General features: G+C 38.9%; 1 protein-coding gene across 1 annotated transcript in view; it reads left to right on the top strand.

The window, feature by feature from the left end:
- The window catches only part of PLA2R1 (phospholipase A2 receptor 1), a 120,789-nt gene that overhangs the window by 14,453 nt on the left and 78,887 nt on the right, over nucleotides 1-27,449 (top strand). Inside the window, exons 2-6 of the mRNA XM_042994545.1 lie at nucleotides 2,733-3,116; nucleotides 5,744-5,917; nucleotides 20,669-20,842; nucleotides 25,632-25,745; nucleotides 26,277-26,420. Of these exons, the coding sequence (XP_042850479.1) occupies nucleotides 2,733-3,116; nucleotides 5,744-5,917; nucleotides 20,669-20,842; nucleotides 25,632-25,745; nucleotides 26,277-26,420 (990 nt within the window). The remainder of the gene's footprint in view (nucleotides 1-2,732; nucleotides 3,117-5,743; nucleotides 5,918-20,668; nucleotides 20,843-25,631; nucleotides 25,746-26,276; nucleotides 26,421-27,449) is intronic.

The raw sequence follows: 27,449 nt of genomic DNA, 5'->3' as shown, positions 1-27,449 counted from the left end.
AACTACAGAAGTTCCGATTACACCACTCCTTTTCTCTTAACACTTAATAATTTGAACATTTAAAAATATTTATTCATCCAAAATGTTAGTAATATATAATGTCCATGTTGACTTAAAGATCATCCATTTGCCTATCCATACACTGCTTGTCAACATTATGTGTTTTTCTCTTTCTTATAAGAGAACTGCAGTATAGACTTTACAGGTAGATACTAGTTTGGAAGATGAACAGATGGAGACTCTTAATTCATGATTGCACATATATTTGAACAAACAAGAAAAATATTTTGTTATCTTGATTTTGAAGAGTATTTTCCCTCCATAAAAGGTGATCTCAGGATCATTTAACACTAAAAAGTCTACACACACTGTGCTACAGAAGCTAGAGTAAAATGCATTTTTCTGCTAATGACAGAAGTCTTTGGGGGATGCTCATATTAGCACTCTTCAGGTGTTCAACCAGATCTGCAGTTGCATTTGCAGACCAAGAATCAGGAAGCCAGAGGGATAATAGTAACAATAATAATACTAACAACTTGCTGAAGTCTTCCCATGCCAAAGTGGTGTGTGATGTGCTTTGCATGGGTTATTTAATGGAATGCCCTTAACATCCCTATGAGATCAGTATCACACATGCTCCCAGTTCAAAAAGGAAAGGTGAGGCTTACTGAGATTAAAAAACTTGCCCAAAGTTCCAGACTGATCTGCCTGATTTGAGAGCCCTCAAACACTCGCCAGGTAGGCTGTCTACCCATCTTAGGTATATAAACTGAGGCCCAGAGAGCTGAGGTCTAGCCAGTAAGTAGGTGGATATATTTGAACAAGTAAATGAGATAGAAGCTAAACTCCAGAACAGTTATAGTAAAATGATTATCCTTTAGTAAAAAATTAATGAAACTCTGAGCTAGCTAGAAAGTAATTAGGAGATTACAACAGAAATTAAGGTTAACGTTCTACCCAGGTGTGAAAAGGTGAAAACAAGAGTTGGAGAGAAGGTTAATTATCAGAGTCTACATCACATTGGCAAGGGGCAGATTTGATCTTGAATGACTATTACTAATAACCATACAGACATGGTCTTCATTAGGAAAACAAATTTCCTGATCTAAATGAAATCTCCCTAAAACCATTCATTCTCTTCCCCCGCCCAAACACACACTCCCTTCTCTTTTGCTCTGATATATGATGATCAAAGCAATTTTCTGACAACTAATTCAACTCCTCAAATATATGGTTATAAGTAAGGTTATCAATTATTAAATGAGGTATAGCTTTCATTAATACATTGACATTCTTTTTTTTAACAATGTCTTAAGTGATTTTGGTTACTGTAAATCAATTCTCAGCCTAAGTAACTTAGGAAAAAACAAAAGAACTTTCCCCTTGTCCCCATGCACAAGGAAGCCCGTTCCATGCTGTTCCAAATCCCTAGAAGGCCTCTGCCTGTCACTTCTATACCCCTGCCATAGGACACGACTTGCCCTGAATCACAGTCATTTTAAAGGGAAGTTGATAATGTCCCTTCAGATTTTTAAAGAATGGACAGGAGGTAAACTACAAGAAGACAGAATAAAAGAACTCTTGGGCCTGACCAGACATTCTGAGCTGGGTAACTCAGGAAGCCTAGGCCTACCTGCCTACACAGGCAGACCTGTACAGCTGCTAGCACATCTAATCAACGCCAAGCATTTACTCAACTTCTAAAACATGTTCAGTACACTCTGTGCTTAGACTGAAGAAAGTAGATGTGATTTCTACCTTCAGAAAACCTATGAGAGAACAAGTTCATAATTGTATAACCGGTATCTTCCAGGCCAGTGATGAGGTATAGTCAGATGGCAGGCAGGTAGCTAATACCCATTCCCTGGCTGGGCCCTTCCAGTTTTTCCACAGAAAATTCACCCAAATATCTTCAGGGCGTTAGAGGTTCAGAGGTGCATCACAAAAGCCTACTCTCTCCATATCTCCCTGTGGCCTGTGTGGTTTTGCCACTGCCATGGTGCTCTAGTACCTCCCATGTGAAAATACACATGATGCGGGGGCCCGAGCGGGGGTCTTGGGCATCCACTTGCTGCTGGTACCACTTAACAAGGCTTCTCTAGTGAATAGGCCATCCCCACAGCAAATGTCCCTACTTTTTTACTCCACCTGGACTCAGCACAGAGAGCAAATTGGAGAAGCTTTTCTTCCCCACCAGCTTTACACCTTGTATCAAGACATAAAGCAACACTTTGCTTCTATCCTTTCGGTTTTCTGTAGGAATTTGATGGTAGAAGTTTTCATTTCAGTGGCCCTTGATTTGGCTGCCATGTTACTAATATTCAGGTGCTTGTCTAAAGAAAACCAAAAGATCCCCATACCTCTGAGCGTGCAATGTCCCTCCCATTTAGCCCTGAGTATTATTACCAATCCTTGCTCTCTCTCCAGTTGTGGTGAGCTCCTTCACCATAGTACCTCTCCCCCGTGGATTGATAGGCAGCCTTTGCTACTGGCCATGGAGGTCTTAGATCACTTTTTCATTAGTTCCAACAAGTCCATTTATATTTCCTAAGAAACGCTTCTGTTTTGTGCAAATAAAGCCCTTCTGGTGGACCCATCCATCACCTCAGATCTGTTCAAAATGGCTGTAAATTGTCACATACAACATCTTAGACATGCACACCAGGATCCTCATGACACTAGTTAATGATAAATGAAAGTTCCATGCCACGTTTCCTATTTTGTTGTTTCAGATAAAGGAATATTCGTTATCCAGAGTGAGAGCCTCAAGAAATGCATTCAAGCAGGCAAATCTTCACTGACCCTGGAGAACTGCAAACCAGCAAACAAGCACATGCTGTGGAAGTGGGTTTCAAACCACCGCCTTTTTAACATAGGAGGCAGTGGTTGCCTGGGTCTGAATTTATCGAATCCAGAGCAGCTACTAAGCATATATGAGTGTGATTCCACTCACGTTTCCTTGAGATGGCGCTGTAACAGGAACATGATCACCGGCCCTCTCCAGTACACGGTCCAGGTGAATCACAACAACGTGCTTGTGGCCTCATGGAAATATCTTCATAAGTGGATTTCCTACATGTCAGGTGGTGGAAGCATTTGTGAATATCTGCACAAAGGTAAAAAATAATTTAAATGAAAGTACTTATGAAATCATGTATTTAGAAAGATTATGCCTAAGTAAAGATGTGTAAATTATATGACAGCACCCAGAGCCTCAAGGGACTTCTGTAAATACATTTTAGTTGCTACTTGCTTATCATAAAAGGATTATTGGAATCTTAGAATGAACTTGCTAAATTCAGCTAATGAAGCAAACTCAGAATTTAAAGGTTTTAGAGGAGAAAACACTTAAGTAACTCAATGGAAAGGGGATGAAAGAACAGAAGTATAGGAGACAAAGAGAAAATAAAGGTGGAAGATAAAGTCTGTGAAGTAAAGACTTGTCAGGATGAATAGAAGAACCTCTCCTGCCACGGTTTCTATTATTGTAGAAACTCAGCCCCAGGTATGAGCATGTCTACGGAGCACCTCAATGCCTCCTCATGCCTGCCTGGCATCCATGTGATGGTCACGTACAAGGCATTGAAAGATAAACCACACACGACTGTCAGGAACAATTGGCGAGTGTCAAGCGGTAGGAAGAATGGTTTCAGGAGTGGGGGCTTTCATCCTCCGTAGTTCTATAATACTTGACATGTTAAGCAGGAAAAAAAAAAAACCATAAAATGGCATAAATTCTGAAACTGCAAACCTGTCTCTTAGATTCTGTTCTGTAGCTTTCCTCATTCATTCATCCATCCATCACATATTTATTGAGCAGTGACGGTTTCTCTGGTGTAGGGCTGGGCATTTAATTTATAAAAGCCAACAAGACAGATGTGGCTCCTGACCTCATGGTGCTCTGTAGAATTATGCCTTAACAAGAGCATAGTCCTGTTGAGTCATGCGTAAGGCCAAGGATGCCCCAACTCTAGGAAGGAGAGCAAGGAACTCCTACGATCCAAAGCAGGACTTTCTCCTGTACCTACGAGAAAAGAATAAAGAGAGACAGAGCCAAGAGCAGGCCATTGGCAGGACTCACTACGAGAAGCAAGGGCTGCAGGCCAGCACTCTGAATAGTCTACAGTCCTAAGGAAGAACTTAATATTTTGCTTTGTGTTAATTTTTTAGGCAGATACTCACATTCCTATGCACTCAAGTGAAGACTGAGCAGAATTCAGAGGACTGAAACAAGGGGATGTGTCCTGAAACACCTGTAATTCCTCAACAGCCCAAACTTCTAGGGCCAATGATGTGGGGTGCTCTTGGTCTAGCCCCTTGCCAATTGTGGGGAAGGAGTGGGAATCTCCACAGCTGGCCCTTCCACTCCAGGACCTGTTAACTTAATCGAAGGCAGTCCTTATCCACCTCACCATTGAAAGCCCCTGCTGAGTCATGCTTAAGGCCAAGGATGCCCGATTATTGTAATACTCTGAGAAGGCAGCCAACAGGCCACCTCTTCACACTCCTCTCTCCTTGACTATAATAGAGGTCTCCTAGCTAGTCATCCCATTTTCCCCTCTCGCCATGTAGGTTCTGTTTGCTACCCTGCACCCTGAGTTAGTCTTTAAAAATGGAAATCTGATCATGTCATTTTCCCATTCAAAACTCACTTAGTGACTTCCCACTACCCTCAGGGTAAAGGCCAAAATCCATAATGTGGCAGAGCTGGCCATTTGTGAGCTGACGCTCCAGTACTTCCCCAGTTGCACTTCCTCTTGCACCTGCTTGCTCTTTCCATTCGCCCCACACATGTTCTCATTACAGGCCCTTTGTATCTGCTGTTCCTCCCACCAGAACAACTCTTCTGCAAAGACCTGCACCCTCACCTCCCCCAGTTCTTACTCAGAGAGGTCTTCACTCACAACCCTATCCAAAATAGGGCCCCTCCACCCTTCAAACACACACACAGTCATTCTGTCTTCCTACCCTGCTTTGTTTTTCTTCATGACACTTACTGCTACCTGGAATTATGTGTTTACTTGTGTGTTTGCTTTCTCTTTGTCTCTCCCCAGTAGAACAGAAGCTTCATATGAAAGGGAACATCTGCAGGTTTGCTCATTAGTACATCCCCAGCGCTGGGCACATTAAATGCTCAATAAATATCTATTGAATGAAAAAAAGTAATAGGTGCCTATAAAACTCCTGAGGTTCAGATGCTGATCTCTGATGTATTTGGGGAGTGGAAGGTATTGTAAAGTAAAACTCAGGGCGGCTCAGTCGATTGAGCATCTGACTATTGATTTTGGGTCAGGTCATGATCTCATTATTGTGGGATTGAGCCCCAGGTCGGGCTCTGCGCTGAGTGTTGAGCCTGCTTGGGATTCTCTCCCTGCCCCTCTCTAGCTCATGTGCTCTCTCGCTGGCTCTCTCTCAAAATAAACATTTTTCTTAAGTTAAGAAGTAAATCTCCATTTAATTTTCCTTCTCATCCATTAACAAATATGTGTGCTACTGTTGCAGGGGCACCACAGTAAATAAACAAGTAGATAATTATGTAAACAAGCCACTTATCAGCATGCTCTCTGAACCCTTGTACTTTTACATACACTAGACAGTAGGTCCTGAGTGTTCTCAGTGATATAGCAAGGGCCTCACCCATTGTAGGTTTTCAGTCAATAAAAAAGTGTATTCACCATATGACAGTTTCCAAAGATAAAGCTGACGTAATACTTATTTGACTTTGTCTTTATCTTTCTCCTAGATTTGTATACAATCAAAGGGAATGCCCATGGAACACCGTGCATGTTTCCCTTCCAGTATAACCATCAGTGGCATCATGAATGCACCCGGGAAGGGCGGGAAGACAACTTACTGTGGTGTGCCACGACAAGCCGATATGAAAGAGATGAGAAGTGGGGATTTTGCCCAGATCCCAGTAAGAACAAAATCTAGGCTTCTCCATATGTCATGAATGAATCAAGCATGATTAGAAAGTTATCTGTATCTAAAGACAGGCACCAGGATTGAAATATTGAAGTTTGAATAAGCACTCTGATTCCATTTATCCAGATTTTGATTTTGTGTTTGTTTTGCCTTGAAAAGACAATTCTGATGTATACTCTTTTTTTCCCTCCTGTGTTCAAAAGATGTTAATTAGCCTTTCTTCACTAAGCTCAGTGCATAAGGATGCTTTAACCAGAATGAAATTATAACACTCCGTATGCTCATTAATCCCAGCTTCCGGGCAGAATACGTCAAAACAAACCTAAATGCACATAAAAATCATTCTTTATATCTACTTTCAGTCCACCCCCCTCTTATAAGCTGCCTTAATTTCTCCATGTCCAGACTGCTTGTCTTGCCCATTGTCAAATCCAGGCATCAGCTAGCTCCTTGATGACCTTTCTAAAATCGCTGTTGCCCTCATTATTTCTCAACAATGAGTTCTCATCTTGATTCCCTTTCCTTATTACTCAATTTCTAGCTAGAACTTCAAAATCTGACAGCTGCAATGTTCCAACTTTTTTTTCATTTAGTACTTATTTTATTTTTATTTAGCTAAAAGTTTTCCAATAGCTCCTAAATACTGAAGAATATTTATATATACCTTTTACTTTCTATATTCAATGTCCTTCACCTTGGTTCCTGCAAGTCAGAGAGTATTGCTCCTACTATCTCATCTTCTTGCCCCTCTCCTTCATATATATAACAAAATGCAACAAATAAATTTGAAGCAAAAGCAAATTGAAGAGATGAATTCCAAAGAATGTGATTTATAAGTTATCTGTAGAATTGTTTTGTAATCTAAGAACCAGTATGGTTTAGTGAATAAAAGAGAATATAGGCTTTGAAGTCAGACAGACCAAGACTGGGGTCCTTTTCCTTTTCCTTTTCAACAATGAGATCTTGAGTCTCAGTTTCTTCACCATAAAGTGGAGATCATAACAGTACCTTTTAGAGTTATTGAGATCCAATTAGATGATGCATCTAAGGCAATTATACTATCTGGCACATGGTAAGCACTCACCATGATTAGCCATCACCATCAACATGTATCATCATCAAAGATAACTTATCTTTTCAGTATGCACTTCTGAATCAATGACCCCTTCTCTTTATTGTCTGTCAACAGCACTAAGCCAGGCATAGCAGTGAATACCAAAAGTGTTAGGACTTAGGACCCTGCCTTCAAAGAACTTGGCGTCTAGATGTAATACAGTACAGATTTGCTCTATGCTGGAAAATGCAAGACTATATTTGATATGATATTCTAGAATCACCTATGGCATAGGTACAAATGCATATCCTGGCCCCTCTCTCAGAGATGCAGTGAGTCTAGTGTCTGGGATCCAAGGATCTGCATTTTTTTAATTTAAACTCAAGCTAGTTAACACACCATGTAGTCTTGGCTTCAGGAGTAGAACCCAGTGATTCATCTCCTACATGTGGCACTCAGTGCTCATCCCAACAACTGCCCTCCTTAATGCCCATCACGCATTTAGCCCATCCCCCTGTCCACCTCCCCTCCAGCAACCCTCAGTTTGTTCTTTGTATTTAAGAGTCTCTTATGGTTTGCTTCCTTCTCTGTTTTTATCATATTTTTCATTCCCTTCCCCTATGTTCATCTGTTGTGTGTTTTAAATTCCACATATGAGTGAAACCATATGACATCTGTCTTTCTCTGACTGACTTATTTCACTTAGCATAATACTCTCTAGTTCCATCCACACTGTTGCAAATGGCAAGATTTCATTCTTTTTCATCACCGAGTAGTATTGTATTGTATATAAATACCACATCTTCTTTATCCATTCATTAGTCAATGGACATTTGGGCTCTTTCCATAATTTGGCTATTGTTGATACTGCTGCTATAAACATCGGGGTGCATGTGCCCCTTCGAATCAGCATTTTTGTATCCTTTAGATAAATTCCTAGTAGTGCAATTGCTGGATCCTAGGGTAGTTCTATTTTTAATCTTTTGAGGAATCTCCATACTGTTTTCCAGAGTGGCTGCACCAGTTTGCTTTCCCACCAACAGTGCAAAAGCGTTCCCCTTTCTCCACATCTTTGCCAAGATTTGTTGTTTCCTGAATAGTCCATTTTAGCCATTCTGACAGGTGTGAGGTGGTATCCCATTGTGGTTTTGATTTGTATTTCCCTGATGATGAGTGATGTTGAGCATCTTTTCATGTGTCTGTTAGTCATCTGGATATTTTCTTTGGAAAAGTGTCTATTCATGTCTTCTGCTAGTTTCTTCACTGGGTTGTTTGTTTTTTGGGTGTTGAGTTTGGTAAGTTCTTTATAAATTTTAAATACTAACCCTTTATCCAGTATGTCATTTGCAAATATCATCTTCCATTCCATTGGTTGCCTTTTAGCTTTGTTGATTATTTCTTTTGCTGTGCAGAAGCTTTTTATGTTGATGAGGTCCCAATAGTGCACTTTCGCTTTTATTTTCCTTGCCTCCAGAGACATATCAAGAAGTAAGCATCTGCATTTTTGACAAGTACTCAAAATGATCCTGTTGCAGATAATTCTTCATCAGACAATTCATAGCATGCAGATAATCCTGTGCCACATAGATCCATATACATAGGTGATATTAAGACATCTAACCACTAATATGTTATGTGCTATTGACCAATCCAAGTAGAGACTTTAGCATGGAGGTTAGGAATCCCAAAGGCCCAGTGCTGGTATTAACCCCTCAGCTGCTGGAATGTGAGGAGGTGGGATGAAGGAAAAGATGCAGGAGAGACTGGCACAGCAAGGGGCCCTCAGGGAGCTCAGGATGGCAGCTATTCACCAACCAGCATGAAAGTGTTTCATTGTTTAATAACTGCTTAGTCATTAACCTTCTCTATCTGAATCTGAATATCTGTATGTAGGTGGATGTATTTATAATCCCTATGCTCCTTAGATTCTTGAGTCAGATGTCCTATCATTTGCATTGTCTTCTCTTTCCATTTCTATCTCTCATAGATGTCCTTATTAAAAGTACCTGAACCAACACCAACAGCATTAACATGTATTTCACTGTATTCTTGAGGTTCTGTGAAAAGCCCTTTACCATCCTCTGTCTCTTATGCAATTATTATTTCCCAGATGGAAGCCTGGGTGTAGTGGTGCTTGGGGCTTTTCACCCCCTGTGCCACCCCAGTCTTCTGATAGCGCAGAAGCTGCTTCTGCTTCTGCTTGACAGCCTGCTAGATTCCAGCTCTCCTGACCTTTACCACAACCAGTAGTGCATGTATATTTGTAAAGTGCTAAATTACAGTTCCAGTTTTCTTCCTTTCTTGTTACTTTTAGTTCCTGGTGACCAACATAACTCAAAATGATGTGTCAGAGGGTGAAATCTGAGCAAGCTGATGGCTCTTTCCACAGGAGCAACAAGTGGATAGAATAGGGAGGAGTGAGTGGAATAAAGATTTGTGCTTCTGTATATCATCTTTCTTAATGGAAGTTTTTAGTATCTCAACGTAAAATGATGCTTCCTTTTTTTAAAAAAAAAAGTTGATTTTAAGTGAGCAAATTTTAAATTTAATATTACTACATATACAAACACACTGGCAGTGAAAGATGCAATAAAATACCTATCACTATAAATTTTCAGGAACAAGGAGATATATAGAAATCTCTCTGGGTTTGTTTAGAGGCAATTCTTTGCCATCCTAAGTACCTCTTTTTTTTTTTAATTTTTTTTTAACGTTTTATTTATTTTTGAGACAGGGAGAGACAGAGCATGAACAGGGGAGGGTCAGAGAGAGGGAGACACAGAATCTCAAATAGGCTCCAGGCTCTGAGCTGTCAGCACAGAGCCCGACGCGGGGCTCGAACTCACGGACCACGAGATCATGACCTGAGCTGAAGTCGGCCGCCCAACCAACTGAGCCACCCAGGCGCCCCCCTAAGTACCTCTTAATTGTGTGTTTTATACAGCTGGACAGTCATGTTTAGTTAGTTTGAGATATTTTTAAGATACTAACCTCTGAAATAGCCTGAGGATTGCCCTTGAACCTTATTCAGCTGATACAGTTTTTTTACCACTAACTTCAGTGGTATAACAGAGCAGATTGGTACTAACACGGATGTATGACTCCAAACCTCACCTAAGCCTTCAACACTGGTTGCAATGCTATAGTCTTTTGTCATGCTGCTCACTTGCTCACCACAGTGACACTACCAACCTCTCTATCCTCCTCTAACTTCTTACCCTACCCCCGATTCTCCTTCCTGATTCTCCTGAAATGACCTCAATTCCTACTCATAATGAAAACAGGATCTATCAGAGGGGAAGTTTTGACAATTTCCTGCTCCCTAACCTTTAAACCTACTTGGGTCTGCACCCATCTTTTTTCCTCCATCCTGTACAATGGTGTTCCTCCTTCTACCCTAAGGCAAATTCTCCCCCACCCTTGGACTCCAGAGCCCCACATTCATCCTTCTCCAACCTGTATCTAAGTGTTTCTCAATGTGTGATCCCCATTCTGGCAGGATCACCATTCCCTGCAGGCTTGCTAGAAATGCAAATTATCAGTCATAGCCCCAAACAACTATATCAGAAATTCTAGAAGTGCAGCTCTGCAATCTGTTTTAACAAGTCTTCTAAGTAATTTCAGTGCACACCACTCTACTGGATCCTTCTCCATTAGCAGTCAAACATGCTCATGTCTTAAAATAACATCTTAAAAATAGTAGGACACCCTCATCCCCACTTATGCCTCCTGAAAACACCCATGTCTTTCACCACTCCCCAACAGACAGTTCAAAAGAATTGTCTATACCTCTTCACCTTGCTTTCATTTTCTCTGTCTCTCCTTTACTTCTATGACAATGCATGCCTGATCTCCACTTCCACAAATCATTCATTCATTCAGTCCCACAAATTTGTATTGAACACCTACTATGTGCCAAGCTCACTGCTGAGATTACAGCCATGAACATGAAAGATGAAAGTCATAGTGCCTGCCCTAATGAAGTTCACATTCGAGAATGATACCCAAATTAATATATAATTACAATTTTTGATAAGTACTACTTTAACAAAATGTTGTTATCAGTAAGAAATCTAATTTAAATTTGTGAGTCAAGGAAGGCGTTCCTGAGTATGTTGTATTTAAACTCTAGTCCAAGAGATGAGTAAGCGTTATCAAGATAGAAAGTGAGGGGATGAGATATCCATTCACAGGTGCATGGTGCAGCAGTGTACCAAAGAGGCAAGCTGAAAAGAAGCCTATAGGCCTGGTCAGCACTGGGTGTACTGGCAATAAGGGAATATATTGTTTGAATAGAACTGAAAAGAAATAATAAAACCAACTACAGGTTAATCTACTTTTGACTCACCGTGCACATGCACTGACAATCCTAAACAACGTCCGTGATAAAATACTGTTACCTGTCGAGGGTGACTGCTTCCCCACCATCACTCCCAGCATGCCACTAGCCATGTGTCTGAAGGCTTTGAGGAGGGAAAGAGGTGACTGCTACTATCTAGGAAAGGCAACGTGGCAAGAGCACAGTGAGTAAGGGAGAAAGGAACAAGACATTCTGGAGAGGTTGGCAGAGGTCAACTCATGCAGAGGCAAGATAATTCAAGGTGTCCTAGGGGTAAAGAGTTACCTAATTCTAACTATAAATGGAAGCTATAAAAGGATCTTAAGCAGTGATGTGATAATGATTTACAAAATTTTAAGGGTCATTCTGACTTCTTTATGGCAAATAGCTTAGAAGGGAGTAAGAGAGAAATCCTGGAGATCAGTTATAAGGCCACATCAGTAGTTGACCCAGGGATAGTGGTGACTTGGGTTAGGTAGCAGAAAGGGGATTGGAGAATAGATGTATTGAAGATCTAATTTGGAGATAGACTGAATAGGATGTGATTGTCAGGAACACAGCTGAGCTGGAGAGAAGGAGCTGAGCTGTCGGGTGCCTGAGTGGTTGATTCAAGCAACAAGCCAAAAATGAAAGAGTTAAAGCCTTTCATCACTTACTGTCAGATGTAAGCAAGAGCCTAAAGTGGGAGGAAGCACCAACTCCTCTTGTTCCATTTTTCCTTATGAAATGGCACACTGGTTGAGGGTCAAAAGGATCAGAGGGCTCTGAACAAAAGCTTCCTCAGTTTTGTGGACTCTGGGATCAAGGGTAAGGGGGGGGGGGGAGAAAAGCTAGTAGTGGAAAAGGACTGAGTGAGAGTCAGAGTGAGTAAAAGTGTCTTCAGAAAGTTCCCCCTCCTCCACCCCCAACCTCAGCAGAGGTACATGAAGAGGATATCATCCCAAGGCCGCAGATAAAGAGGCCTAGAAATGAAGGTTCCAGGGCTAGGAATGCAAACAAGTGAAGAGCATGATGGGCCAGGGGACCTGAGTCTTTGACTAAAACTCCCTTCAGAGACTTCAGTGCACTGGCTATGAGCCAAGTCTGATGTGGGAGTGCATCCTTCCCCCATGAAGTCTGCCAGGTAAAACCTTTGTAATTGCCTATGGTCAGGCCTGAAAAATCATATATAGATTTTTAACCAGGAGGTGGGACTCCTCACTGGTAAGGAGAGACTTAAAGGAGATAAGGGAGAAAATGAGATGTTAATTAAGACCCCAGGTTTCTGATATGCATAGCTAAGTTAATGGAGATACAGATTTGGAAGAGACAATCAAGCATTCAGACTGGAACTTGTTACATATCAGTCAATCATGTGAGATGTGGACTAGGCAGTTAGACGTAAAGGCCTCTAAATATCTGAGAGTTGTAGTAATGGATTAGATAGTCTAGAGTATGTGTAGAATAGAAAGAAAGGGGTTCAGGCCCAAGTCTTAAGACCTAAACACTCAGTTTGACCAGAGAAGAATGAACCAGCAAAGGAGACTGAGACTAGGCGGCCAAAGAGGTAGAAGTGTAACCAAGCATGTAAAGTCAAGAAAAGAGAGTATATCTGCCAAGAGAGAAAGCTCAACTTGCCAAATGTGGCTGACGGGCTTGATTTGACAAGATCTGAAACTTAAGTGTTTGCTGGACTTGGCAACATGGAGGTCATTGATGGGCTTAACAAGATGTGCTCTAGTTGCCAGACTGAGTGGGTTAGAGAGTAAATGGAAAAACAGAAGAGGAGAGAACACTTCCTAATTCATTCTGTGAGGCCAGTATTACCTTGATATTGAAACCAAACAAAGGCATTATAATGAAAGAAAATTACAGACCAATATTTCTCATAATGTAGATGCATAAATCCTCAACAAAATACTGGCAAACAGAACTCAACAACATACAAAAAGAATTGTATACCATGATTTATCCCAAGAATGCAAAAGTGGTTTAACACCTGAAAACCATTAATATAATACCCATATCAATAGGAAAAAGGGCAAAAGCCACATGATTATTTCAATGAATGCAGAAAAAAAATATTTGACAAAATTTAACATCCCTTCATGGAATTAAAAAAAAAAACACTAAAAACCAAGAACAGAAGGGAATTTCCTCACCCTAATAGGAGCATCTATGAAAAACCCACAAACAACATAATTAATGGTGAAATACTGGATGCTTTCCTCATATGATCAGGAGTCAGATGAGAATGTCCACTGTCACCACCTCTATTCAACATTGTACTGGAGGTTCTAATCAGGTCAAGTAGGCAAGAAAATGAAATAAAAGGCATCCGGATTGGAAAGAGGAATTAAAACTATCTCCATTTGCAGATGACATGATCTTGTACATATAAAATTCTAACGAATCCATTAAAAAAAACAATTACAAGTAATAAACACATTCATAGGATACAAGATCAATATACAAAAATCAATTGTATTTCAGTACAGTATCATTGAACAACCCAGAAATTAAATTAAGAAATCAATTCCATTTATAATAGCATCCAAAATAATACATAAAATACTTCGGGAAACATTTAACAAAAGAAGTGAAAAACTTATACTCTTAAAACTACAAAATATAGTTGAAAGAAGTTCAAGAAGACCTAAAATGAAAACATATTCCATGCTCATGGGACCAAAAGACTTAATATTGCTAAGGCACTATTACCTCAATCTCTTTAAAATTCTGGCTGACTTCTTCGTAAAAAGTGAAAAATTTATCCTAAAATTCATATGGAAATTCAAAGAATCCAAGAGAGCCAAAATGAAATGAAAAAGAGAACAAAGTTGGAGGACTTATCCTTCCCAATTTCAAAACTTATGCAGAGGTATAGTAATCAAGACAATGTAGTACTGTCAAAATTGACTAGGAGTAAAAACAAACAAACAAAAAAAATTGACTAGGAGTGCCTGACTGGATTACTTGAAAGAGCATGCGACTCTTGATCTTGGGGTTGTAAGTCTGGGTCCCACGCTGGATGTAAAGATTACTAAAACATAAATAAATAAACTTTAAAAAACTGGAATAAAATTGCAAGTCCACATTTATGGTTCATTGACTTTGGATAAGGATGCCAAGATAATTTAATGGGGAAAGAATAGTCTTTCAGCAAATAGTAAGGGAAACTGGATATTCACAATCAAAAGAATGAAATGGAACTCCTATCTCTCTCTCACCTTATAAAAAAATTAACCCCAAATAGATCAAAGACTTAAATGGAAAAGATAAAACTGAAACTCTTAGAAAAATATATAGGGACATAGCTTCATGCTCTTGAATATGGCAATGCGTTCTTAGATATGACATCAGAATTCAAGGAACAAAAAAATAGATAAATTGGAGTTCATCAATATTAAAAAAAATTGTGTTTCAAAGGACAGTATCAAGAACATAAGAAGACAACCCATGGAATGGAAGAAAATATTTGCAAATCATATATGTGATAAGGGACTTTATATCTAGAATATATAACGAATTCTAATTAATTCAATAATCAAAAGACAAGCCAATTCAAAAATGGGTAAAGTATCTGAATATACTTTTCTCCAGAAAAGATTTACAAATGGCCAATAAGCACATGAAAAGATGCTCATCTTTAGCCATCAGGGAAATTCAAACAGTAGCCACGATGAGATGCCACTTTACAACCAGCAGGATGGCTACAATCAGAAAGACAGATAACAAGTGCTGATGAAGATACAGAGAAACTGAAGCTCTCATCTGCCACTGGTAGAATTGTAAAAGGGTACAGCTGCTTTGGAAAACAGTCTGTCAGTTCTTCAAAAGGTTAAACATCGAGTTACATGATCCTGCAATTCCACTCCTAGGTATGTATCTAGGAGAAATGAAAACATGTACCCATACAATAAACAGATGCTCGTAGCAGCATTATTCATAAAAGCCCAAAAATGGAAACAACCCAAATGTCTATCAACTGATCAAGGCATAAATAACATGTAATATAGCCATACAGTGGGATATTTTTGGGCAATAAAAAGAAGTAAAGTGCTGGTACATGCTACAACATAGACAACTCCTAGGAACAGTATGCTAACTGAAAGAAGCCAGTCACAAAAGACCACATATTATACAATTCCATTTATATGAACTGTCCAGAATAAGCGACAGTCTATAAAGACAGAGACAAGATTAGTCTGATCAGCCTTGGACTGAAGGTGGGGATAGGGATTGAGGGGGAAATGGAGAGTGACTACTAATGGGTCCTGAGTGATGAAAATGTTCTAAATCTAATTGTGGTGATGGTTGCACAATTCTTTGAATATACTAGAAATCATTGAATTATATACTTTAAATGAGTTATATGTCATGTCAAGTATATCTCAATAAAACTTATTTTTTTGAATGAGTAAATGGGAGATGAGTAATTGAAGATAGTATGTGTATAAAAGGATTTGACTAATGGGGGTAGAGAAAAGGCAATGACTGGGATGGGGAGGTCAAGGGAGGAAGTATTTTTGTTTCTTATTGTTTGAGGATGAGAGACACTAGACCATCTTTGAATACATGTGGAAATGATCTAACAGAGAGAGGTTGAAGATACAGCAAAGTGAAAGCAATTGACTGTGTATATATGATCTCTCAGAAGACAGAGGAAGTAGGATCTAGAACATAGATGGGACAGACTGGCCTTGCATAGATGTAAGGACAATTTCTGAAGAGGGAGAGGGTGGTACAGGTCCAAGAAGTTTGATTGATTAGGTCATAGGAGAAGATGAGGAAAAACTGGTCCAGTGGCTGTAGACTTTCTCTCTGAAGAAGGGGAAGAAGTAACAAAAAGTTTGGACAACAGAAAAAGTGTAAAATGAGTATTGTGGCTGCTGGAAAGCAAGCTTACTAGAGAAAACTAGCAGTGCTTCCAGGAAGTATTGAGGGTGGTTGATAATCAAATGATCAGAATGACTTTTCTGTGCTCCCCTGTTGGGTGCAGGCATAGAGAAGGCAAATGATTGGGCTCCTCTGTTGAAACAGTGCTCCATGCTCACTTATGGACTCAGTCCTCAACTTAAAGATTTAGCAACATGTAACAAAATTCACACCATCTCTTTTCTTGGGCTTCCAGGACCCACATCTACTAGCTCTCTTCTTTCTTTTGTGGCCACCATTTCTCAGCTTCCTTTGATAGTATATTCTCCTCTACCCAATTCCCTTTAAATGCAGATGGGTATGCTTGGGAAATAGCATGAAAAAGATGGAACATGGTACCTACTTTCCTGATACTTACATTTTATCAGGAAAAACAGAGAACTAATGAGAAAAATTAAATACATCATTTAATTTCAGTTGTGATCAGGACTACCAAGAAGCCCTGTAAGGCATTGGGAATGTACAGCAGGAGGTCCTGACTTGGTCTGATATTCTTTTTACATGAGATTTACCAATACTTTGCAGAGAGCAGATACCCACCAACTATATGATGAGTAAATGAAAGACTAGGGGCGCCTGGGTGGCTCAGTTGGTTGAATGTCCGACTTCAGCTCAGGTCATGATCTCACAGTTTGTGAGCTTGAGCCCTGTGTTGAGCTCTGTGCTGACAGCTCAGAGCCTGGAGCCTGCTTCGGATTCTGTGTCTCCCTCTCTCTCTCTCTCTGTGCTCCTCCCCCGCTTGCACTCTCTCTCTCAAAAGTAAATAAATATTTTAAAATAATAATAATAATAATAAAGACAAAATAGAGAGAAAATAATAACTTTATAGCTTGGAGTTGCTCTAATAATATGAGAATTAATTTTTTTTGAAGAACTCAAAAATTTTTTAAAGTGGCAAGAGACAGTTGACTTGGGACAATGGCAAGGCTGTATCCTTAGGGAAGAAAAAACAGCCATGTTAACAGAGGAAAGGAATGGCTGCATCCCAGTCAAAATCCATAATAAAATCAGCGTTGACATGAATAGACTTCAGTTCATTAGAAGAGAGGTATACTTGGGGGAAGGGGAGAATCACCTATTTATAACATTGTGCAAAAATATTTTGTACTCTTTCATCAAATAGTAGGAGATACAAAGATATATAGGACACAGTTGCTTTCCTTAAGGAGCTCATAATTTAGTGACAGAAGAAACAGTATAAAGACAACCATAGATGCAAAGAAAAATAACAATATGATTCCAGCCCTTAGAATTTTTCAAGAATAATTAAATGCACCTGAGACACCAGCCTTCAATCTTGTGATTTTCAGTGGCTTGGGAAGAGAGACTATGTATGAAGAAGCAAGAAAAATAAGAATAAGTAAATGTTAATACTCCAGGCCAAGGTGGGAGCCTATGCCAAGTGGGTTCCTGGGAAGCAGTCTCTGAGGCAGAGATGAACAGCAGGTCTCTTGGGGAATGTTCAAGGATCAATACATGTGGAAAGCAAGGGAAGAAAGTAGCATTGTGCAGGACTGTGATGCAGGCCTGGTGACCCCTAGACTGATTCTATGAGAAGTTCTCAGGCTGGAATTACTCCCAGTTGAGGTGAGAGGAGGGACCTATAGCCCTGCACAGACCAGTCATAGTTTGCAGGCTGCCTTTGGAAAAGGAGATATTGGGGAAAGTGACTTCTGCAAAGGCAGTCCTTGAAAAAGGTCTAATTAATACTGGAATGTGTCTGCTGACAGCTGCAGAAATAAGGCCTTCGATCCTGAAGGGAAATCAGGACAGCACATCCCAGTGCCCAGGCCCAGGGTAGCACTTTCATCCCATTTGTTACCATACAACCTTCAAATAAGATCCGTGGAGTGACACACAGTCTACCTAGAGAAGAAGAGAGAAGACTTGTGTCTGACTGCACAGAAGTACAAATTCTTAATATTTTAGTTAAAACCAAATGTCAGGGACACCTGGGTGGCTCAGTCAATTAAGCATCCGACTTTGGTTTCCTCTCAGGTCATGATCTTCTGGTTCATGAGTTCAAGGTTCATGAGTCTGAGCCCTACACTGGGCTTTCTGCTGTCAGCACAGAGACTGTTTCAGATGCTCTGTCCCCCTCTCTCTCTGCCCCTCCTCCCTCTCAAAAAAAAATCAACATAAAAAAATTCAATGACAAATGAACTTACTTGTTAGAAGAATATAGGCACCTGTTGCAAACATTTGACTGGAAGTTTCCTTTTGATTAACCATAAGAATTGGCACAGATAATCCAAACAAAGGACAATCTAACAAAACTGGGCTGTGTAATTTGCAGCAGAGACAGGATCACCTGTAAGCCTCCCATCTCAACTGTGCAATGTATGGAACTGATGCAGGTTATTGCAAAAAGCTGTGTCTACACAGCTCAGTCTATGTCCATTGAAAGGGCAGGCCCAACTCTTGGCAAAAATGGGAATGAGATCAATTGAAGTGTCCTTCAGACCTTTACATATCATGATATGGCTGTGGCCTGAAGACTTATAATTAGGATTTATTATCGAATCTTTCCTTATGGCAGGAGATGAGAGGCAGGTACCCTGTGTCCAGATCTCTCTTCCTGACATCCTCCCCCAATTTCCCCTTCTGGTATCTTCTACCTACATCTCTCCGCTCTGACATCCTACTATCTTCTAGTAGTAAAGGGCTACTGAGACCTGCATGCACTCCTTGGGAAGTGCTTTAATTTTTTTCTTCCAAGTCAATATTTGCTGGTGTTTGCTTTGTGAACCACCTGGATTAGAATCAGGAATATGTTTAAAATGCAGGTTCCTGAATCCCACCTCAGACCTAATTCAGAATCCCTGGGACTGAGAACAAGGAATCTACATTTTCTGTACAAGCTACTAGATGATTTTTATGCAAATTGAAACTGTAGACACCACCCCCTACCCTTCTCTCATGGCCTCATGAGAGATGAACACCAGATGAACAGGGCTGAGCTTGTCTATTATTATGTCTATTAACACTTACTGTGTTGTTCATCTCAGGGATGATCTAACATTCTAACTGAAGACAATCTCTAAAAACCCATTCTCAATGGGGAAATTTCAGACACCAGAGAAGAATGATTACTGAAATATTCCTCCTTCCTTTCTTCTCCTTTCCTTAATTTTTACTTGATGATAGCTTTGTCTTCTGCCCCTACTTGATGACAGCTTTCTCTTCTGCCCTCCTTCAATCATGGATCCTTCTATAAATTCATGTATCAGTCAGAAGACTCTATAGACAGCTTTAGAGTTATATGTGGTTTAATAACGTCTACTTAACTAACTCAGTTCTGGGGAAAGCACATTGTAATCAGACATGAAAACAAATTTTCACATTCCCAAGGGAACCATCTAAGTATTATGGAGAAAAGAAACAAACAAAAAAGATTTCATTGTTAAGTAAGTTTGAGGTATAACCAAATTAAAATTGAGCTGTTTCTTTACTACAGACCTTCTCAGAGCCTTTTCTATGCTATCGTACATTTTGAACTTGGAGGTTATATATGCATTATGTCCCAGCTCTTCTTAAAGAGCTTGTGAAGTTGTATTACTCTGTGGATCACACTTTGGGAAATAATGTTCTAGATTTTAGCAGATTGCCTGTCCATCAGTTACACTCATGCTGTAACATGTTTTGCATTTTCTACATTTTCACATTTTCTTCAAATTCTTTGGCTGGATTTGATTTCAGGTCATCACTATGGCTGCTTAGTTCATCTTGGGGATTGATTTAAAATTTTAGCAAAATCACCCAAAGTAGGTCTTTATTTTCTGTTATTTCAATAAACTTTAGACTTCAGATCCACATTTCACACTTCATTAAATTTACTTTTAAGCACACTATGCAATGTTTCACAAGTGGATTTTACTTCTCTTCCTTTTGGCTGAAAGAATTTTATCTTAAATTGAGTATCAGTGTTCCTGTTCTCAGGGTTCATTTAAAAACTTATGTTCATTTCAGACTCATATTTCAACTGTATCTCTTTTATCCCACCTAGCATTTTGGTATTTGGGGGAAAAGGCTTTTTGATACAACATTTGCATGTGTCTCAAATAAACATTTAAATGCTTTCAGTATAAAGCTCTAAATGACTGCTTTTTAAGGAACTCAGATGTTATTTTCACAAATACTTCACATCTATTTCCTCCTTTTAAAAATGCCTTCTCTTATTTTCCCAGAAGGGATTGGACCTTCTTTATTGATAATTTCTTGAATTTCCTTAAATCTTGAAAGAGTTGAACCATAAAGTGCCAGTGGGATAACAATGTATATTTCATCATAAAGACCTAAAGAAGAATCAATAAGGCACTGAAGTTTTAGAGGTTGAAGTTGGAATCATTCCATTCAAATTCATTTTAGAAAAATACCTTGTTGTTTATATAAAATAGGATTATAGTTAACGTTGTAATGGACTTTGTTTTCAGCATCTGCAGAAGTGGGTTGTGATGCTGTCTGGGAGAAGGATCTCAATTCACACATTTGCTACCAATTCAACCTGCTTTCCTCTCTTTCCTGGAGTGAAGCACATTCTTCATGCCAGATGCAAGGAGGAGCTTTACTAAGTATTGCAGATGAGAACGAAGAAAACTTCATAAGGAGTAAGTAGGGGGATGATGCACACTGATATTAATGCAATTAAAATGACTTGTTAACAGTTATGTCCAGGTATGCAAAAATATATTCTGAATAAATAAAAAGTCCCTTAAAAATATTTTTTCTTTTATTAATATGGTGCCAACTCACACCCAGAATTGTGACCTGTATGCTGGGACATTCCATTTGCACCTGGGCATATATTCTTTATTTTCTCTCCCTTGGAGAAGAGGAATTGAAGCCCCAGCAAGGGACCCCGGAGAATTTGCAGCTCTAAAAGTGGATCTGGGAGACTTCTAAACTTACATACAGATTCCTGCTCTGCTGGAGATCTTAGCTATTCAGCTGCTATTAATGAATAAGTCTTTTATTAATTTTTTTCAATTTTTTAAATGTTTTATTTATTTTTGAGACAGAGAGAGGCATAGCATGAGCAGGGGAGGGGCAGAGAGAGAGGGAAACACAGAATCCAAAGCAGGCTCCAGGCTCTGAGCTGTCAGCACAGGGCCCGATGCAGGGCTCGAACCCACGGACTGTGAGATCATGACCTGAGCTGAAGTCAGACACTCAACCAACTGAGCCACCCAAGCACCCCTAAGTCCTTTATTAATTAAACAAAATCTCACCTGTCAGTCAGTATGCATAGGTACATAGGCCTTCTCTTACATGACAAAGAACTTAAATTTAGTTGGAAAAGCAAAAGCACACACATATTAACTAACAGTATAAGACAATAATATGTCAAAGAGTTATGCTAAAAGGCTGGATCTTGGGTTTTACCTATCACCTAAACTTTCCTCTTACTTCTCCTTTATAGGTGAAATATGTTTGTAGATGTATACACACAGCTTTTAAAAAAATTTTAGAAACATTTGAAAATATCACAAAATTAGTGACTCATAAGTTTCTGATGTTTTTTTTCAAATTTTATTGCACATGTAGTACATGTTTATTCTAGAATAATTTTTTTTTTTGAGAGAGAGAGAGAGCATGAGTAGGGCAGAGGGAAAGAGAATACCAAGCAGGCTTCATATTTAGCGTGGAGTCATGACCCTGGGATCATGACCTGAGCTGAAATCAAGACTGAATGCTTAACTGACTGAGCTACCCAGGCACCCCTAGAATATTCTTCAAATTTCAAGTATAAAGATAGAAAAGTATCCCATAATTCCACAATCCAGGAGCAATCATGTTTTTCTAAAAAAAAAAAACAAAACCCAAAACATGTGAAGGCATGCATGCATATACAGTGTCTATGGAAAATAGTACTGAATAAATACAGGAGGCAGTTATTTCATGGTGGTTAGGAGCAGGAACCAGAGAACCATATGCTTGAGTTTGACTCCTGCCTCTACCACTTACTAGCAGAGCTCCTCCTACAAGTGACCTAACCTCTCTGTACCTCCGATCCCCCCCTATCAAATGGAAATAATAGCCATGCTACTTGTTAGCAGTACAGATTACACGTTATGATGCAGATGAAGTCTTAGAAAATAACAAACACTCAATGTGTGTTAACCATTTAACACCTATGCACACGGTTTGATAATACGCTTGTTTCATGCACCAGCATATAATGAACATCTGCCCATGTCTATAAATATAGGTCTGTATCATGGTTTTTAATGGTTACCTAGTATTATAGGTTACCAAGAATATATTTATCTAACCCCCTACTATTAGATAGTGATAGATAGGTAAAATTATTTATTTTGTTTTTATTTATTTGTTGCTCTTATAAACCATCCCTGCACTTACCTTTGGGCATAGATCCCCAATTATTTCTCTACAAGTTTGTGGAAGTGGATTCACCGGGTGGAAGAGGAAGCTTTTGAAAGTCATCAATACCTTCCAGAAGGAACGTAACAAATGCGTGAACAGGGCAGATTTGCCCCTTTTGCCCACAGACAGGCAAAAGTGGGAAATTATGATCAAAACTGATTTCAGTGAGTCATACTGCAGGGAAAACACCAGTTTCTAATATCATTATTAGCCTGTAATGGTTTTTACAGAAACATTTTGCATACCATTTATGAATTATACTTGTTACCTATCTTGACTGTCAGAATTTCTAATAAGAAGGTTTGGACTTACTCATCAAACTTGAATAATGATTAAAGAAGTAAGATATGTCAGAGACTTTGATTTAAATACCACAATTCTATAATTAGACTTCGGGGATTGTTTAGGAAAACAGAAGTCTATTCATAAAGACAGAACCCTGTTCTGACCATGGTATTTTTTTAATGATGAGAATAGTCTAGTTTTTTGCTAATTGCTGGTGAACATTAATAGTTATAAGGAATTATCTAAGCTGTCACAAATGCCAAGAAATATCCAAAATAATTTAGGTTTGAGTTCATTATTACAGAACTGTGAGCCAATGTAGTCGTAAAGCTAAATAAACAGCAGTTGTAACCTTAAACACACATTATAAATTACCCAATGATTTTTGTGTGTATTGTTAAAACAACTGCACAGAGGGTATTTGAAATACCTCTAAGATAAGAATAATTAATATTTTAATATTTTAATTAGGTTATTTGAAAATACTGCTTGGCATTTGCCCTGATATGAAATGGGAAAATTTCTCTACCTTGTCAATCCATCTTCCATGCCGCCTCCTGTCATCACAATGCCCACTATTTAATCCGATAGTGTTACTGAAAGGACTAATCAAAATGACGTTAGAAAGAGACTCTGTGTAAATGCCGCAGGAATTTGGAAAGGGGGGACCAGTGAATGGTATGCTATTTCTGTTTAGGGATTTCTGGCGTCTCAGAATTACAACCCCATTTTTTCTCTTTCCTAAGTGGGTTAAGTTCTTCCAGTTTTCCACCATGTAACTGAAATGTTCAATCACAGAGGATGCTGCTGACTCATTTATTATGTGAATACACTGGTGTTTATACTTGGGGTGGTCATACAATTGATCATTCAAACTGAGACTCTTTTTAGAATAAAAGGGGATGCGATTAGTAATTATTCTGAAACTACCAGCATAAACCATGAGTTTTCCTGACACAAGTCTTACCTGCCAGGGCCTCAGTCTCAGTCCCCTGCATCTGGTTCAAATATATTGGGTTCTGATACAGATGAACCATAAGACAAAGAGAAAAGTGCTTCCTTTTATATATTAAAAGATTAAGTGGCAACATTTGAGAGTGTCACAAAATTAGTCACTTTCACTGAGTCTCTGTCTCTTTTATTTTTTTTTACCTCCATGATCTGATGAGAAATCAACTTTTACTAAGTTTCTGAGACTTGTTTAAAATGTATCCTATAATAAATTTTGTTGGATTTTAAAGGAAGTTCTTTTATTTTTTAAAGCAAAATAACTGAAATATAATCATAAACTATAATATACACTGTGTAGATCATTTTGAAATTATTGTGGCTTTCCTTTTGGCATTGTACATGATCAGTTTGGTGAATCCATTATCTTTTTGGGGAGCCATAATCCCCAAATTCAGAAATATTATTAATATTTTAATTTAGTAGGTTGCATTTTACTCTCAATGTCAGTAAAATCTCTAATTATTTTAAATACTTTAAAAGCATCATTTAAACAACTATATAATATTTTTATGCAATCAAAAATATCCATCCCTTAATTTCCATTACATACTTCTCCCTGGTTTGCCTTCTACATTTTGGGCTGGCTTTTATTTATTTTTATTTCTTTTATTTTCTTTTATTCTAGAATAATTTTTTTTAATTCAGGTAACAAAAGAAAAACCAAAGAAAAATTTCCCCTAATTCTCTAATTTTGAACCATGTTTTTCAGCATAGGCATACCAATATACATGTTTATACATAGCATCTCTAACAAAAATGGGGTTAAATTAAAATGTGAGGAGCTATGGCACAGCGGTTGGGAGCAGGGGCCACAGAGGCAGCCTGACAGAAAGCCTTCTCCCAATCCCAGCTGAAGATGCAACATTGTATGGCTCCAGCCTGCCTGGATACTCTGGTCCCTTGGATTATGCTTCTCCTCTTAGTCACACAACTCCTACTGGCTCTCACACTGGACAGCTGTCCCACCCCACCCCCATTGCTGCTTGCTTTGGCATACCTTCTTAAATTTGAGGACTCGTCTCCATTCACTAACAATAATTATGTTTTCTCTTCCTTGCTAGATCCCGATAAAAAAAGTTCCTTACATTGTTTAATTTTTTAACTGTGAAATACTTCAAAAATATTGAAAAATACAGAAAATTTTATGTGCACACACATATACCCATTATACAGATTTAACATCACTTCTTCCTATTCCCCTTACTTGGAGCCTATGGTAACCTCAGCAAACTGCAGTCCTGAGCCTCCAAGCCAAAGCTGCTACCAGGAACACATAGCAAGAGAGGACAGACAGAGGGGCACTTTCTGGAGTGGACTTCCTGGACACTTCCTCCTCCCCCATCCAAAACCCTTAATTGCATGAGTTCATGCAAATCAGATGGTCTCAGATGTGCAACCATGCACTCTTGGGTGGATTGATGATCCTTTAAAGGCAGCACTTCTGGATGCTTAGATTAAGCCCTTCACAGCTCAAGAACTGCTGTTAGTGAGCCTTTATAAGAATGCGGTGTTTCTCAAGATGCCAGAGCCTGACTTTGTTACTCTGAAGCATCAGAGTGGGGTTTAGTAGCACTTAAAACCCTTCTCTGTCATTGACTGCAATTCATTTATGACTATATCCTTCAGGAATGAGAAAACAAGAAAGAATTGTATCATTGTGGGGAGGGGGGTGTTTGTTTCCTCGTGTTCAAACTCTTATTTTTCTCTTCATTTTAGAGCACTTGGGCAGTGAAGCGGTGGAAATGTGGATAGGTCTGAATCAACTGGATGAAAATGCTGGCTGGCAGTGGTCTGATAGAACGCCGCTCAACTATCTGAACTGGAACCCAGGTACCTGCAGTGTTTTATGTGCCTTTGATGGGTAGCATTATCCCACAGCCTTACACAGCAGCTATGTCCCACACATATAGAAGTCATGTTATTTTAAAAGTGGTTTATAAACATTTTTAAGCTTGCCTGAATTCCTATAAGGCAAGCTTTTCCAGACAAGAAAATGGAGGTCAAGAAGGTAAGCTGTTTCTCCAAGGTTGCAGGAGGGTTGGTTTAGAGCCAAGACTCTAGTCAGCTGTTTTAAAAAATAGCAACAAACTGCAAATATTTCTTTAAAACAAAATCAGCTATTGCTATCTTTGAAAAATCATTTCATTGTCATGTCTGGACTTCAACTGCAAAATCATAGATATAATATAGCATCTTCTAGGATTTGTCACACATGCCAGAGAAGAGCTATCTCCTTGATGCTAAAACACCACACTTACATATGTCAAATATATCATACTTGAATAAATAAAATGACATCAATATATTTTAAACTAACCACTTTTGCCTCTAACATTAAACACACATACACTGTATTTTCAGAAATAAGTTTTGAGCCATTTGTTGAGTATCATTGTGGAACATTGAATTCATTGATGCCAAATGCCTGGCAAAGTCGGGATTGTGGGTCCACCTTGCCTTATATATGTAAAAAGTATCTAAACCACAGTGATCAAGAAGTGACTGGTAAGTGATTTTACTTTAATTTGGCTTTATGAGTTGCTTACTTGTCATCTCAATGTATTCAAATTCATTTACATTTTTGTTAGTAATTCACAATTTAAGCAGCTAGGGCTGGGTTTTATAGTTACATGAATAAAAATATGTAAGCAGATAATATCTGTTATTCCAAAGGCACCACGAATTTAACAAATGCATTTAGGTTTTTACTAAAAACCAAAGCAAAGGACCTAAGCATAGAAGACAATTTCTGCTGCTTTTTCTTTAATTTCTTCTAATTTCTTTAATTGAGTTGTTCTGCGTTAGAAAAACAAGATATGCTTCCTTTTCTAGTCTAGTTTTGAGTTTTAATGATGGTTACCTTAGAAATTAAATATAAATTAGAACACAGTTTTATAAAATTCTTTACTTCATTGATCTCCTACCATACTCTGAGTCTCTTATAACCATCCTCCTCAAAATAACATACAAACTTTTATGTGCAACTAAGACTTAAATACTACCTAATTACAATCTAATACCTAAAGCCCAATTATTTGTTTTTAAGGTCTCCTGGCTCTTTTTAGTTTCTGTGGGAGTTAATGTCTTAACTCAGAAAGTAGACATAAAAACATAACCATATTTAGAAGAATCATGACCAGCATAATTAGGAACTCCAGATTTAAAATAAAAAGAATTATCATTTTTATTTATTTATAAATTTTTTAAATGTTTATTTATTTTTGCAGAGAGAGGGAGAGAGAGACAGAGCATGAGTGGGGGAGGGGCAGAGAGAGAGGGAGACACAGAATCTGAAACAGGCTTCAGGCTCTGAGTTGGAAGCACAGAGCCCGATGCGGGGCTCAAACTCGCTGACAGCGAGATCGTGACCTGAGCCGATGTCGGACGCTCAACCAACTGAGCCACCCAGGCGCCCCTAGAATTATCATTTTTAAATATTATTCCTTACAATCAGACGTTAACTTTCATTTTCCTTTAAGTGGCTAACCCTAAGTGAATGGTGGAATCAGGGTGTGTGTGTGGGGGGGGGAAGCA

The sequence above is a fragment of the Panthera tigris genome, chromosome C1, assembly GCF_018350195.1.
Source record: "Panthera tigris isolate Pti1 chromosome C1, P.tigris_Pti1_mat1.1, whole genome shotgun sequence".
NCBI classification, from domain to species: Eukaryota; Metazoa; Chordata; class Mammalia; order Carnivora; family Felidae; genus Panthera; species Panthera tigris.
Note: the sequence above shows the minus strand (reverse complement) of the source record. Positions and strands in the feature narration are given on the sequence as shown.